The following is a 14,644-nucleotide window of genomic DNA, read 5'->3' as shown; positions in this document are numbered from 1 at the left end:
CCGATTTTAATAATTCTGGGTTCAAAATGATCGTAATTACTTGCACAAGCGACTTCATGTAGAAACAATTGCAAAAAAGTAGTTGAAAATTTTTTATTTAGCAAAAAAGAAAAAAAATTTAAATTTTTTCAAAATTCAATATTTCAAAAAGTGTATTTTTTTTTTTTTTATAACTTTTTCCAAATCAAAAAAACATCTCAAACTTTAATTGAGCTGCATGCCTAGTAGCTAAAATGAGTTGTTTTTGAGTAATGCATTTTTGAGTAAACACCCTGTTTCGCACTTTTTGTTTTTTGCAAAATAAAAAATTTTCAACTACTTTTTTGCAACTATTTCTAAATGAAGTCGCTCGTGTAAGTAATTACGATTATTTTGAACCCAGAATCATTCAAATCGGCTTATTTTTGACTAAGTTATGAGCAATTAAAAAAAATTTTCTTATATAGATTCTTTCCATTTCAATTCAAAAGGGCTATTCGGGACATGTTCTTCGATTTCGATGTAACTCAAATATGTTGCTCTCTGGTCAAAATAATGAGACACGTATTTTTTTGTTCGCCCGAAAAGAATTTTTTTCAAGAGTTATCGGCAATTTTGTTTTTCGCCTCAAACTCGATTTTTTTTAATTATATAAGAAAAAATTTTTTTTAAATGCCCATAACTTAGTCAAAAATTAACCGATTTTAATAATTCTGGGTTCAAAATGATCGTAATTACTTACACGAGCGACTTCATTTAGAAATAGTTGCAAAAAAGTAGTTGAAAATTTTTTATTTTGCAAAAAACAAAAAGTGCGAAACAGGGTGTTTACTCAAAAATTCATTACTCAAAAACAACTCATTTTAGCTACTAGGCATGCAGCTCAATTAAAGTTTGAGATGTTTTTTTGATTTGGAAAAAGTTATAAAAAAAAAAAAAATACACTTTTTGAAATATTGAATTTTGAAAAAATTTAAATTTTTTTTCTTTTTTGCTAAATAAAAAATTTTCAACTACTTTTTTGCAATTGTTTCTACATGAAGTCGCTTGTGTAAGTAATTACGATCATTTTGAACCCAGAATTATTAAAATCGGTTCATTTTTGACTAAGTTATGGGCATTTAAAAAAAATTTTTTCTTATATAATTAAAAAAAAATCGAGTTTGAGGCGAAAAACAAAATTGCCGATAACTCTTGAAAAAAATTTTTTTCGGGCGAACAAAAAAATACGTGTCTCATTATTTTGACCAGAGAGCAACATATTTAAGTTACATCGAAATCGAAGAACATGACCCGAATAGCCCGGTTGAATTGAAATGGAAAGCATCAACTGTTTAAAAAGTTAATAGCTAAAAAATCACCGGTTCGTTTGAGTAAAAAAACACCTAATCAGCTCATAAGCCGCTTGTGAGGCTAGTTTTGTCCATCAAGAAAGTATTGCAAATACTGAAAAGATGATAATCGTTTATTGCCACCAAACAAACCTAGTACCGCTGATCCTTAATTCGGGCTTAAGTCGACTTCGTTAAATTTTAGGAAAGAATCGCAGGTTGCTCCTATTATTTAGAAAGTGGACAGCTTCTGGCAGGAACTGCGCCTGCTTTAATTTGGAACTATGTCCCTTAGTTGTGAGAAAGCTGAATGCTACTAAGTACAAAATGCTTAAATATACTCCGTTTAATACTTGATGAATCCTAATGTGACTTGACTGTTAATAATAGTACCAAAGATTAAAAAAAAAGAGGTTGTCTGTAAAGTCGGTTTACTGACGATAGTTTAACATGACAACGTCATAAGAAAATACTGATGTAAGGGTTGCATTTTCAAAACAAAATTTTAATTTTATTTGTTTGATAGATATTTTGTATGGATATAGAGGAGGAGGTAAATGGAATTGCAATGGAATAGGTCAAGTTACATTTATACAAACGTGGAAAATGACGAAACATTTATCAAATTCATGAAAGATATCTTCAATTTCGATTGTGCATCAGACGTTAATAAGTCAACAACCATAAGAGGCATCATCATCGATTTGACTTTCTCCAGACACATTACATTTGAAACACTCCCTTTCATTTCCTATTTTTCCTATCATCGTTTATTCTCAACAGAGAATTGGTTCATTACCATGCACATAGGAAGAAGGCAGATGCAAATACAAGTATGTGAATTTATATACAAATGCGCATATATATACATATTGTATATATGCTCACTCAAGTAGGACAGAGCCAGATGTCGAACGTTGCCGAACGCGGGGACCGATTGTGCTCTTTGTCGTTCGTTCCGCGCTCTCGCTTGCAGTTCATTCAAGGTAACGACAAATGAGCAAGGTAACGACAAATGAGCAAGGTAACGACACATTTTTTCGTGCGTGCAGCCTGTTAAATCGAATTATAAGACGTTATCACGTCAAAATCATGAAAGTATAGTATGTATAATAGAACTTTACCTAATTTTGAATTTTTCTTCTATACGTTCTATTTTTTGGCTGGTCCCTAAAGATTCACAAAGGTTAAAAATTGTAAAAAATAATACAAACTTTGAAATTGTTTCAAACAACGGAGGTAGACCCTCACAAATGCGGCCTGCTGGGCGTGCGTTAATAAATAAAATCGAGCCAGTGAGACAATGCACTGGTCGAAGTACTGAAAAAATTCCAGACACTGTTCATAATTAGTCAAAGCGGTCGATTTCACACCACTCGCTAGATTAACGGAAAAACAGTCACTTCAGCAGTATTCCTCGGAAGTGAATGGAACAATTTTTTTTGCTGTTACAACAACAACGTTCCTCGGTGTTTACAGAAATTAGGAGTCCTCAGTCCACATTGTGTCGCAATTTGCTTAACCGTTTGAGTCCGGGGAAGCGCTGACGCATCGTATACCAAAAAAACGGCCCAGCCCGATAGCGCTTCTCTTGTTTTGTATCGAGAATGCGAAGACGCTGCTGTTGGTAGAATACTTTACTTAGTATAATTATTGAGAGCAGTTGTAGTAATATCAGTAGCAGTTTTTATTCATTTAACTCGGTTGTGGCTTTTAACAATATAAGAATTAAAAATATTGTACTTGTTACATAACAACTAGTATTAATTACAACCATTTTCATTGTTTTCCAAAAACAAAATATATTACTACGCATTTCATCCCGAACTTTTAGTATATGCATTAAACAATTTTCCGTACTCAAACGCTTAAAGATCTTCGTCGTCACACTTATAAGACCAAATCAACTCTAGAAGTGAAACGAAAATAAGACAACCCCCGAAAATAATCCCCATTTAAAATAATGTGTCAAAAAGAATTCGTTAAAAAATGCTGTTGATTTATTAAGTATAAGTAATAATATGTTTAGTTTACCTAGTACTAGTATTTCAGAGAAATTTTTGAAACAAAATTTTTCGAGAGACTAATTGTTTACCTCTACGGTTCGTTTCCATTAATTCTTGGAATTTATCTTAAAAATGCAAAATAAGGCAGCAGTCTACATCGAGCGACAGTGCAAGTATACAACGTACATTCATTTCAGTCTTGTAAGTCTGATTATTTCCTCATACGTAATTTTATTTAAAAATAAAGTACAATACATAATTTTTAACCTCAGGTAAATGAGTACAAAACACAAGAGCCATTCCGTCGAGTACAAAAAGGCAATCCTGGAAGACTCCAGGGGTGTAAATCTTGTAGCGTTCTGTAAAGAGAAGATACTGGATATCCGTATGGTTCGTAAATGGCGTGCAAACTATGATTGGGTGTTTCAGGAATTTATGTCATTGAAAGGGAAAAAGCCTGGTGCACCCAAGCAGCTATAAGAAAGTGATTTGATTTTATGCTGCCACCACTGTTGAGGGGTCTGAATAGAGGTTTACTAGTTTGGGATTCAGCCAGTACTCACCGCGCTAAAGACATGAAAAGCTTTCTTGCTGAGAGGAAGATTTATCAAATAATAATTCCGGCAGGAATGACTGGTTACCTCCAGACACTCGACATTGCAATAAACAAGCCATTCAAGGATCATTTACGGATGAAAATCAATGAATATATTGAAAACAGAATGGTGAGAAATCATCGAGGTAATTTTGTAAAACCAGGCTTAAACGAAGTTGTGAATTGCGTAAAAAATTCATGGAACAAAATAACTGATAATGAGTTTCCAATGCACTACGAACAGGCTACTTAGACAAGAAATATTCATTTAATGATAGCTATATCGCAAGACATGAGAGATTCCGACCAATGATTCAACAGGAAATGGTTTTGGAAGAAAATCAGAATATAATTCAGAATTTTATTTATGACGATGTTCCAGAAGAAGATGACTTGACTGTAATTGAATAAATTTAAATTTCTAAATACTAAATAAAAATATACATATATATATATACTTTCATTTTTGCCCTCCCCCGAAAATAAGCCCTAGCGCGTATTTGGACCAAAAACGAAAGTAAGACAGTGTGTTATTTTCGGAAAAAGACGGTATTTATGCCCATTTGGAAAAATCGGTATTTTATAAAAAAAAATCTATGTAATGCACACCGGGAGCGTTCGTTACAAAATTCTGGGTGACAAAATTCTGTAAATTGCAAAAAAATTAATTAAAATTCTGCTTATTAAAATTCTGCTTTTTTAAAATTCTGCCTTTTAAAATTCTGCTTTCTAAAATTCTGCTTTTTCAAAATTCATGCACACCCAATTTTAAAAATATTGGGCAACGAAGAATAAATGAGGAAATTGAGTCCTAGATTTTCTTTTTCTATCCCTTTTTGAGATACAATTCCAGTACTATTCCCTAAGAGGTTCTTGGAGATTATGTTGTTACTCGTACAAGAAGTTTAATAACGACAACATATTGGGTATTTCTTATGTGTGAATGTTTGACTGTATAAATGGGTGTATGGGTAAATATTTATTTACGCACACACCACAACTTCAAACATACCAATATTGGTAGCAACTTCTTTACTGGCCGTAACAGTTTGAGAGCCACAACCATTCGTGCCCTTCTACTGCACCCGTTGACGATTTCGTGTATATGAAATTCAAAGCTATTTGTAAATTTCTTGCCTGATCCTGCACATCAATAACTACAAAACTAGATCCAACTAGGAATAACTTCCTTTTACCACTAATAATAAAAGACTGTTAAAATTTTTGGATAGCATGCAAAATCAAGAACAACAAACACTTACCATGCAGCTGCTGCTATATTTCTCAGTAACAAAATCTACTACTAAAACTACTACCCATTTCTCAGCAACACTTTTTGAGCACGCCAATGAGCACAAATTATTACTTTCGCTCTCTTACACGCACTCTCTTGTTCTCTGACTTGAGCTCATGGTAGTGAAAGAGCTCATCAAAGCTATCAAACGCCACCGCGATAGCAACAACAGTATGCGAATGCATCGTAAAAAGCAAACAATGAAAAACATCTGTCGACGGAGCAGCTGCCGTTCACTGCATAAGCGGAAGCAGAGCAACACTTTGGCATGCCGGTATATGCTGCTCTACTCACACACACGGCAGCAAATGAGGGACGCCTCTGAGAGCAGAGAATGCAGTTGGTTGTTTTGCTCGCTGCGAAGGTGAAGTTTTGCGGGCGGTAGCAACTTGGCGACGTAGCGTAGCGGCAGTTTTGAATTGAAGTTTGCGTGATAAACATCATATAGTTTGCGCATCGCACGGAAACGCAGGTAAACCTGAATCAAACACAATAACAACATAGCGGCGACATTTTTACTACTTTGTTGCTACTGCTACTATAAGTTCTTAAAAGAAAAAAGTGTTTGAAGACGTGCAGGCGAGTGAAGAAAAATTTTACTCGATAAGGAGGAATATTTTCTGAAGAATTTGTATGCAAATGTGCAGTGATGCGCAAAATTTCGCGTTGTATAAAAAAGTTAAAATAGTTAAGAAAAAATAATTGAAAACGAATTAAAATGACGATGCAATAAAGGCTTGCATTTAATCTGGAGTCAAATTTAAAGTGAATAAGTGCAAATGCGTAAGACAGAAAAATGGGTGTAGAATGAAAACTTGGTGACAGAGGCCAATTTTATCATACTTATGCACCACGCAATCATTCCATGTGCTTTTGTGTCGTTGAAATTTGTTCGAGGTATATACGAACTAGCGTTTGCAGATAAAATTTCAAACGGCGCGAAATTTTCAAAGATTAAAACTCCAAACTTCACAATGCAATTTAATTAGTGTAAAGGCTTTAAAAAACGAGGAAAAGTTAAAGCTACTTGTGAAAAATCGCGCGGACATTTTGCTGATTTTGCATCTGATTTTTTCTGTTCAAAACGTAAGTAAACCGTTACTTTACGTTACGCGGTTAACGTTGACGACACGCACGAAATCAAGCTGCGCAGCGCTGAAATGTCAAAAGTTCACGTGGTGCTGCTATCGCCCACGCAAAGCTGACGGCGAGAGAAGTAACGTTACTTTTTGTAAAAAATTATGCAATTAATAAAGAAACTTCGCAATTAAATATGAACTAACGTTAATTGTGCAAAAACTAAGAAAAGAGGAAGCAAAAGCAAAAGACGCCTAATCGAAGGGAAAGAAGTGCATGCGTGTCAAATTAAATAAATCAATCAGAATGCAGGAAAATTTAAATCAGAAATATAATAATTGAAAATAACTGCGCCTACAGTAGTGCATGTAATATCTCACAGATCATCTCAAATAAAGATAAAACCAAATTGATAAAGAAACATTGCGCCATGCTAAGCTAACAGTTAATAAAGTGTTTACAAAAACAAAACCAAAAAAAAAAAAAACTCAACAAAATTTAGTTTTCTAAACACATTTTACATTGTAAGCCAATTATATAGTTTTATGAATAATTTATTGTGTGCAACAACAAAAATTCGAAAAAGTCTTTCTTAAGAACAAAAACAGAAGAAAAAAAAGTTATTAGTTGTGTGCTCCCAAACTGTTTCCTGCTGATTTTAAACAAAAACAGAAAATATCCAACGAATTTTATTTAGAAACTAAACAAAAGTGAAAAATCGTTTAATGCCATATAGAAAGGATTATTTATAAAAAAAAAACAAAACACACTAGACCGAATTTTTGCGGACAACGCTACAAGGCAGCTATAATTGGACATATTCGTCGGCGTAAAACACTACTTTGGACTAAATTCCCTATACGGATTAGCTACATACCTAAAACCATAAATCTTTCAAAATGAATTGGATAAACTTAACAGCAGCCACAATCCTAACGCTCTTAGTCATTGTCAATGAGGTAAGTTTGGATTTTTTAGTTTCAGAGCTGCTCAAAAAAGAAAAATGACACTGATATTTAGGGGTGGAGGAAAAGTAAATAAAATAATTTTTGGAATGGGAGAGATAAAGAAGTTATTAAACGAGAAGTTTTAAAGTATCACAATAGGGTTGTTGAGGGAGAGGTGAAGTAAGGATCGATTTGATAATGAAAGCCATAACAAGTCGCTTTCCATGAAATTAAACAGATACTTTTTTTTATTCTATCTAGATTTTAGTCGCAGGCGACATTTATTAAAAAAAAAAATGTTAAGTAATTTTTTTTCTTCTTTTTTTTAGATAATTAAAGTTTAATTAGATGTATTGTTTTTTAAACAGAACTGACAGGTTTTTAATTAAAATATTTTAATACTAGACATAGTAATATAGCTGTAACTGTTAGTAAAACTTTTTTTGTTTAGTTAGAAATTCTTTCAAAATAGATTTGTCCTAAATATAAAATCACAAGAGTTTTTGTTTGTTCTTTTAAAAAGAAATGGTAAACAAGTTTAGATTTAATTGTTTTAATATAAGAAATAAAAATTAGGCTGTTTGTCAAAGGTTTTAGTTACAAGTTTTTACCAATTTTCTTTGTAGCTAATATTACCACAAAAATAAAAACAAATTTCAACAGCAAAAACTGAAATCAATTTATCAATTTTCTCCATCGTAAAAATTACCAAAAAATATTTAAAGGAAAACTATTGGCTATACATTTTTAATACAAGAAAATCGATTTGTTTTTTTTTTTTTTTAATTGTGCAAATCTCTTTTTTATTTAAGATTTCATATAATGCTATGATTGTTTTATATTCAAGCTAAGGCAATAAATATGAAATATAAGTAAATTTTTGGCCGTTGAATTTTTGAAGTCCCTTTCTACTTTATCGAACTTTTACATTGTAAATATTTGAAATGGAAAATTGCTTAAAATATTTTAAGTTTTACGCCAATTTAGTACTAAATTATAATCGATAAATTTCTAAGTAAGTTTTTAATTTTGTAACTTAAATTTCACTATAAATTTTTTTCAACCAAAACTTGTTTTCTATTTAGTGTTTAATTAAACCTAAATTGTTTTCGTATGTGGTATTTGAAATATTCTCATTGCAAATTTTTAAAGTATGACCTTCGTCTAAAATATTGTTATACATTTTTTAAGAACAGTTTTCCAACTCAGGCGTGGGTGTTTTCATCAACCTCTAATCGGTTTTTCCAAAAATCCACCTTATTCGCAAGATTTCTGGAATTGTTTTAGACTTTTTGAAATTTTTTCCTTACTGTAGATTTATTAAATTATGTTTGCAGGTTTTCTGAGCATTTACTGTCGTTAAACTTTTAATATTCGTTTTCTTTCGAGGCACTTAAGCACATGTTCCAAAAATTTTGAAAATCCAAACAAATGTTTGCCTTTGTAATTGGATAGCTCTTACAAAAGTATAGAAGTGTGGAGAAAGAGGTTGAATTTTTGGCGCAGTAATAGAAGTAAGAGTTAGAAATTCCATACACTTCTTCAAAATTATTGAAAATATACTTTGTAATGAAATTAATGAGAAATACGCTGCAACCCCTAAAATAAGACAATCGCCCTCTGCATGGATGCTGGCTGTATTGTTATTTAAATTTGAAAATTTTTTACATATGGGAATGAAGGTCATCAATAAGTAAAGTAAGAGAGCTGAAAACTAACGTTTCCACGGCAGTCGGTTCTACGTTACCGAAACGACCCGGGTTTATATCCGGCCAAGAATTGCCACTCCAGTAGCATTCCCCGTATGTCAGTATGGGGAATGTTTATGCTGCTACAACAACAGATGAAAACTAAAAGATATACATTTTTATTAACCAAAAGTTTGGAATTGTGCAACATTTAATAAAGATTTCCAAAGAAACTTGGCTTGAAGCAGTATAATTTTTTGAGTTTAACTAAAAACTTTGAAATTATATTTAAAAAAAATTTTATTTCACAATTTCATTAATATAAAAAATGTTTGCTTTGAAAAATAGTTCCTTGACTTTGCGCCTGTCCTATTTATAGAAATTCTGCGATTGCCGTTGACATATTTTTCAAGGGCCTTTTTTCAACAAACCCAAGTGCGCGCTAAAAGTCACTCAACTTGCCATTTTTTTTTGTATACCATTTTTGTTTAAATATACAGTTTTAAAAACAACATCTGCTCGCAAACACAGTTGAGCCGACTGACTCACTTGCTGCCACTTTGACTTTGTCACGGCATGGCTCGACTGTTTGCCTGTCTGACTGCCTGCTTGTAGCTGTCAACTTGTCGGGGCTGTTGTAGTTGAGACCAACTAACCAACCAACCAGTGCAACACAAAACGGCGACGCGCAGCGTAGGTCAACGTTCCGCTAGCGCTTGCAACACCACCAGCAGGCAGGCAGGCGAAAGCAACAAATACAGCGAGTGGAGTGAGGAAAAAGGGAAAGCAAGCACTCAGCATCCTATAATACTTCCACCACCACCACCAGCAGTTACTTTTAGAAAAAACAAAATTTTTGTATTGTACTTGTACCTTCCCTCACCATCCTTCAGCATTTTCGTTGCATACTTTTTTTATATTCCTGCCTTTGCACGCATATTTTTACTTTGTAAAAAAATGCAAATTGCTTTGCAGCAAAAGCGTTGCTAAAATTACAAAATTGTTTCTTGCTGTGTGTGCTGACTGACAACTGTCGCTGCTGCTGCTCGGCAAAACATATGTTGGTCGTTGATTCGCTTCCCTCGGCGCGCCCTATGGTGTGTAGGATCATCAGCATGATAATCATCTGTTGTAGCCGTTGTTGATTTTTTCTTGTGGCTAATTTTGCTCTGCTTAACCAAATTAATTCCTTCGTCTTACTGCACTTTAATTTCTTTCCGTGCTTTTTTTGTATTTTGTTTTTATTGTAAATTATTAACTCTACTCTCCCTCCCAGCGGCCTTCTCTTTAATTGTGTTTTTGTTTGCTGTCCTTTGCTGGCTGCTGAAATGCATCTCCTGCGGTCTTTGCGAGCAGCTGAAAAAATTTATTTGCATAGACTTTTTCAAGCTGTTTTTTGCTGTTTTTTTTAGTGTTTTAATATTAAATTTTGGTTTTATTTTTCATTGGTTTTCGCTGCAAATTTTTAAATTCGCTTTTAAGTTACAAATTCTTTCTTCATTGTCGCTTCTCATCTCATTAGTTTTAGTTTTAGTTTAATTTTTCTCATTTTGTCTTGAAAAAAAAAAACTGGATTTTGAGCAGATGTTTTTCTCACTTTTTGTTATGCGATTTATTTTAGTTTGAATAATTCGCTGCTTTGTTTAACAGTTCCCTATTCACGGTTTCTTCCTATTCCATAATTACGTTGACAGTTGTCCAATCAGGCTGCCAAGCAACCATCACAAAGCAATTATATTTCGTCGCGTAGTACCAAAACAGTGGCATCCTCCGTTTTGCTTGTGACAATTCACTTAATGTAGTGTCTCACTAATTTTGTATAAAATCCAAATGTGACATTGAAATTGTAACTATTGTTTTCATCCTCATCAGCTAGAGGCGCTGGTTGACTCGCAGGAAAATGACATGGCATTACTGAGAAAATGAGTGGCTTTTGTGAAGATAATGACGCTTCTTCTAGTTCTTTTCTAATGGATATCGCTCCTATTGCAACTTTGTTAAAGCTTGTGAGGACAAACGAATTTTTTAACGCCGAATCAAATGGTGATCGTGTTTTTTTTGTTCTTTTTTTATTGTTTTAATTTCTGCTGCTTTAATTCCTAAATAAATAAAATATAAAATTATTTAAATTTTTTTGTTTAGTTTTTTTTAGAATAATTTTCATTTTTCTTTATATTGCTTTGTTTCAAATATATATATTTATATCTTTCATGTATTTGTACTTATATTGTTTTATTTTTCTATAAATTTTTCTTATTCAATATATATTTTTTAGTTTTTTTTTTTTTAATTTTTTTTTTTTAATTTTTTTTAGTTTTTTTTTTAATTTTTTTTTAGTTTTTTTTTAGTTTTTTTTTTAAATTTTTTTTTTTAATTTTCCCAACGTTTGTTCATCTCACTTTCCTAATTTTTATTTAAACTGCGCTTTTTTACCTTCTCTATCAGCACAAACTTGACAAATTATTTGCACAAACAATAATCTTAGCAAAAACGGGGGGAAAAATGCCGGATAATTAATTTCTCAGCGATTTCGCACTAATTGCCTAAGTGCCACAGCACCAAGCAATCAGTCCGCCAACTAATCACTCATACCATACATTACATACATTTACGGAAGTTGCTAAGTATCTGGCAGATACCACTCAGACAATGGGGCTGCCACTGAAATTCGTGAAACCGATAGAAGGGGACCTATAAACAAAATTACGTGTATAGAAAAAAACGTACCACTCACAGACCCTACGGCCTGAGGAAGCTACGCCAGGCTGCTATCAAAAGGCGTAACCTGTGCTTCCAAGGCACCTCAGCACCTAGACACTCAACTACATATTTACATATGAATGCACTTGAGTATGTCATATTTTTTAACATACAGTGAAACGGACCACATAGTACACTCGTATGCACAATTAATTCAAACGCCTCTTTCTTTAATATAATTTGTGGATATGTATGTATGTGTGTCTGGGTGTCAGGCTTTCGCCTATGCGTTGTTTGGTGAACGTCACTTGTCTTAATTAAGTTAACCCGCACTAAAGAGGAGAGGGGCATGAAGAGCGGGGTTGGCTTGAAGGGAATACACCGCGTCTAATGTGATAGCACTAACAGTTCATTTTTCTTTATTATTATTATTATTATTATTTCGACTGCTTTTGCTTTGTTAATTGTCTTGCCTTAATTTTTTCTGCTGTCTTTCCTTGCCACTACTCTTTGCACCAGTTTTCTTTGAAACTTAGCTGCTTATGCCAGGTGGGGGAGCCACTTGGCTGAACCCTTTGTTTTATGGCTGGTCGTTTGTTGTGGGTTTGCTTTACTTTTTCGCATAACTGTAAGTTATGTTTATGTTTTATAATTTATTAATAAAAAAATATATGTACATATGTACAAGTGTGTGCATATTAGCAATAAAAGTGAAGAAAAAGTCATCATATATAGGAATTGTGGTAACAGTAGTAGTGATATTTATAGTGGAAGAAGAATAAGCAAATCACCTAAGAAGCAATCCGGTTGACTGGAAAAGCACTGCGTAGGAACGGTTGGTGGTTGGTTTGCCAAATGGTTGGCTGACTACAAGAGTAAATGAATGAATGAGCGACTGACTGACTGCCTGAATGTAAGACGCTTGAGTGAGCGTGCGCGCGTCTCCTCACCTGGAGTTTTTATAACGAAAATAGCTATATACTCAACTACGCTTCAAACATACATACATATGTACAAATGTACATTCACACATATTTGCATAAATATGTTGCATGCCGCTAGTTACTAGAGCGGCTGTAATGCGATCAATTGCATTGCATTTGCAATTATAAAGGTGGGTTTGAATGTGTTTGGCCCACCTGTAACTCAGACCCAACTTTAGTTTTTTTCATATATTTTTCTTTTTTTTATTTGTTTTAAATTTTTCTCTTTTGTGTTCATGTTTTCTTTGCTATTATATATCTCTTAGTTTGCTTCATTCAACCTTTTTTTCTAAGGCATTCAAACAAGTCCAGCCAGCTGTCGACTGCCGTTGTTTTTATAATTTTATATAATGAAAAATAAATAAATAATGATAAAGAAAAATTATAAATACGAAATTAAAAGCAATAAAAAATAAAAATAATACTAAGAAATAATGAAATTAATAGAAAAAGAAAATTAAATTAATCCAATATAAACAAAAAATAATAAAAAGTACAAGAAATAAAATAAACTCAAAATAAATATTATATAATAAACAAAAATAAAAACAATAATGAAATATAAATAGAAAAAGTAACTAACAAAACATTTTAAATTATTAAAAATAAATACTAAAAAATATTTAAATAAATAATTAAAATTAAATATTTAAATATTACAATATTAAAAATAAATACTAAAAAATATCTAAATAAATAATAATTAAAAATAAATACTAAAAAATATCTAAATAAATAATAATTAAAAATAAATACTAAAAAATATCTAAATAAATAATAATTAAAAAAAAATCGTAATAATAAAAAAGTATGAAAACGTAAAACAATACTTAGAGAAGTAACGAAAGAATAATAAAATATGAAAACAAAATTTTCATAAAAAAGAACCAACAAAAAAATGCGAAAAGTAGAAAAATTAGTAAAAACAATAATGACCGAATAAAAAAAATGTGAAAAAATTTATACAATAGAAAACAAAAAATATAATAGGATAGTAAATTAAGTTGAAATTTTGTAATTTAAATAAAGTTGAACTAACAAAAAATATCGAAATAAAACATGAAAAATAGTAATGAAATGAAACTTAAAGTAAAGAAATATATCATAAAAAAAAATAATTAACTACTGAATAGAGCACGAAATCGGTTTAAGGATTCTCGCCTTTACTTTTCCATGCCAGTAAGCGTAACAAATTCAATAAAAGTGTTTCGATTTCATTAGTTGCCATTACCGAGTTCGTATTGCAAACCAAGGCATCGGGAAATTTTCGTAACAGATTTCCCTGAAAATATTTCCACAATATACTTTTAAGTAGTTTGAAATGATCTTTGCTTTTGCGTACGCCCGTCATACTGTCTGATATTAGCTTAGCCTAAAAACACCGTTGGTATTCAGCTTGAGCATCAACACAGCCCATGGCATCTGATATCGTCTATAAAAAGTGTGGAGCGACTTGTTGGGCTTGTACGTCAGTGGCACAAAGTAAATACTTAGCATCCCAAGCGCAAAGTTAGTTAGGTAGAGGATAACAAAGATCAAGAATGCAATGGCACAATTGCGTTCAGGATAGTACCCAAATAATTAAATAAATAAATAGGCTTTTCGACCATTCCCGTTATAAGTGAACAGACTGTAAAAAAGTAAGTATCTCAAAATAATATTTTCTATTTTTCTTGCTCATTTTTCCATTATATTTTTTCGATTTTTTTACTATTTTAAAAGCAATTTAATTAATTTTACTCAACCTGCCTATTAACATTACACCCTATATTTCGTAGTACCTTTTATAATTGATATTCTCTTTTCTTCATATTTTCCGTTTTTCCTTTGCTGCATTTTTCACGCATTTTATTGCGTAATAAAGTTCATGAGTTACGATCTATTTATTCTGGTAAATATGGCGTACTCTTTTTATAATTTTTTTAAATCGTTTGCAGTCGATTTTTTATTGTCTTCATTATAAAGTTAAAAATACCAAAGTAATGTTGAGAAATGCAAGAAATCAAAATTGGGTTGCCGTCACTTGCTCACTGACTTAAAATGC

The 14,644-nt window shown here is 32.1% G+C and overlaps 1 protein-coding gene across 1 annotated transcript in view; it reads left to right on the top strand.

Annotated features, from left to right (window-relative positions):
- Window positions 1-5,630: 5,630 nt before the first annotated feature.
- LOC128871803 (neurogenic locus protein delta) overlaps window positions 5,631-14,644 on the top strand; it is an 86,119-nt gene continuing 77,105 nt past the window's right edge. The window contains exon 1 of the mRNA XM_054113886.1: window positions 5,631-7,241. Within this exon, the coding sequence (XP_053969861.1) occupies window positions 7,182-7,241 (60 nt within the window). The 5' untranslated portion in view covers window positions 5,631-7,181. The remainder of the gene's footprint in view (window positions 7,242-14,644) is intronic.

Source organism: Anastrepha ludens, chromosome 2, assembly GCF_028408465.1.
Source record: "Anastrepha ludens isolate Willacy chromosome 2, idAnaLude1.1, whole genome shotgun sequence".
In the NCBI taxonomy this organism is placed as follows: Eukaryota; Metazoa; Arthropoda; class Insecta; order Diptera; family Tephritidae; genus Anastrepha; species Anastrepha ludens.
This window is presented reverse-complemented; position numbering and strand designations above follow the sequence as displayed.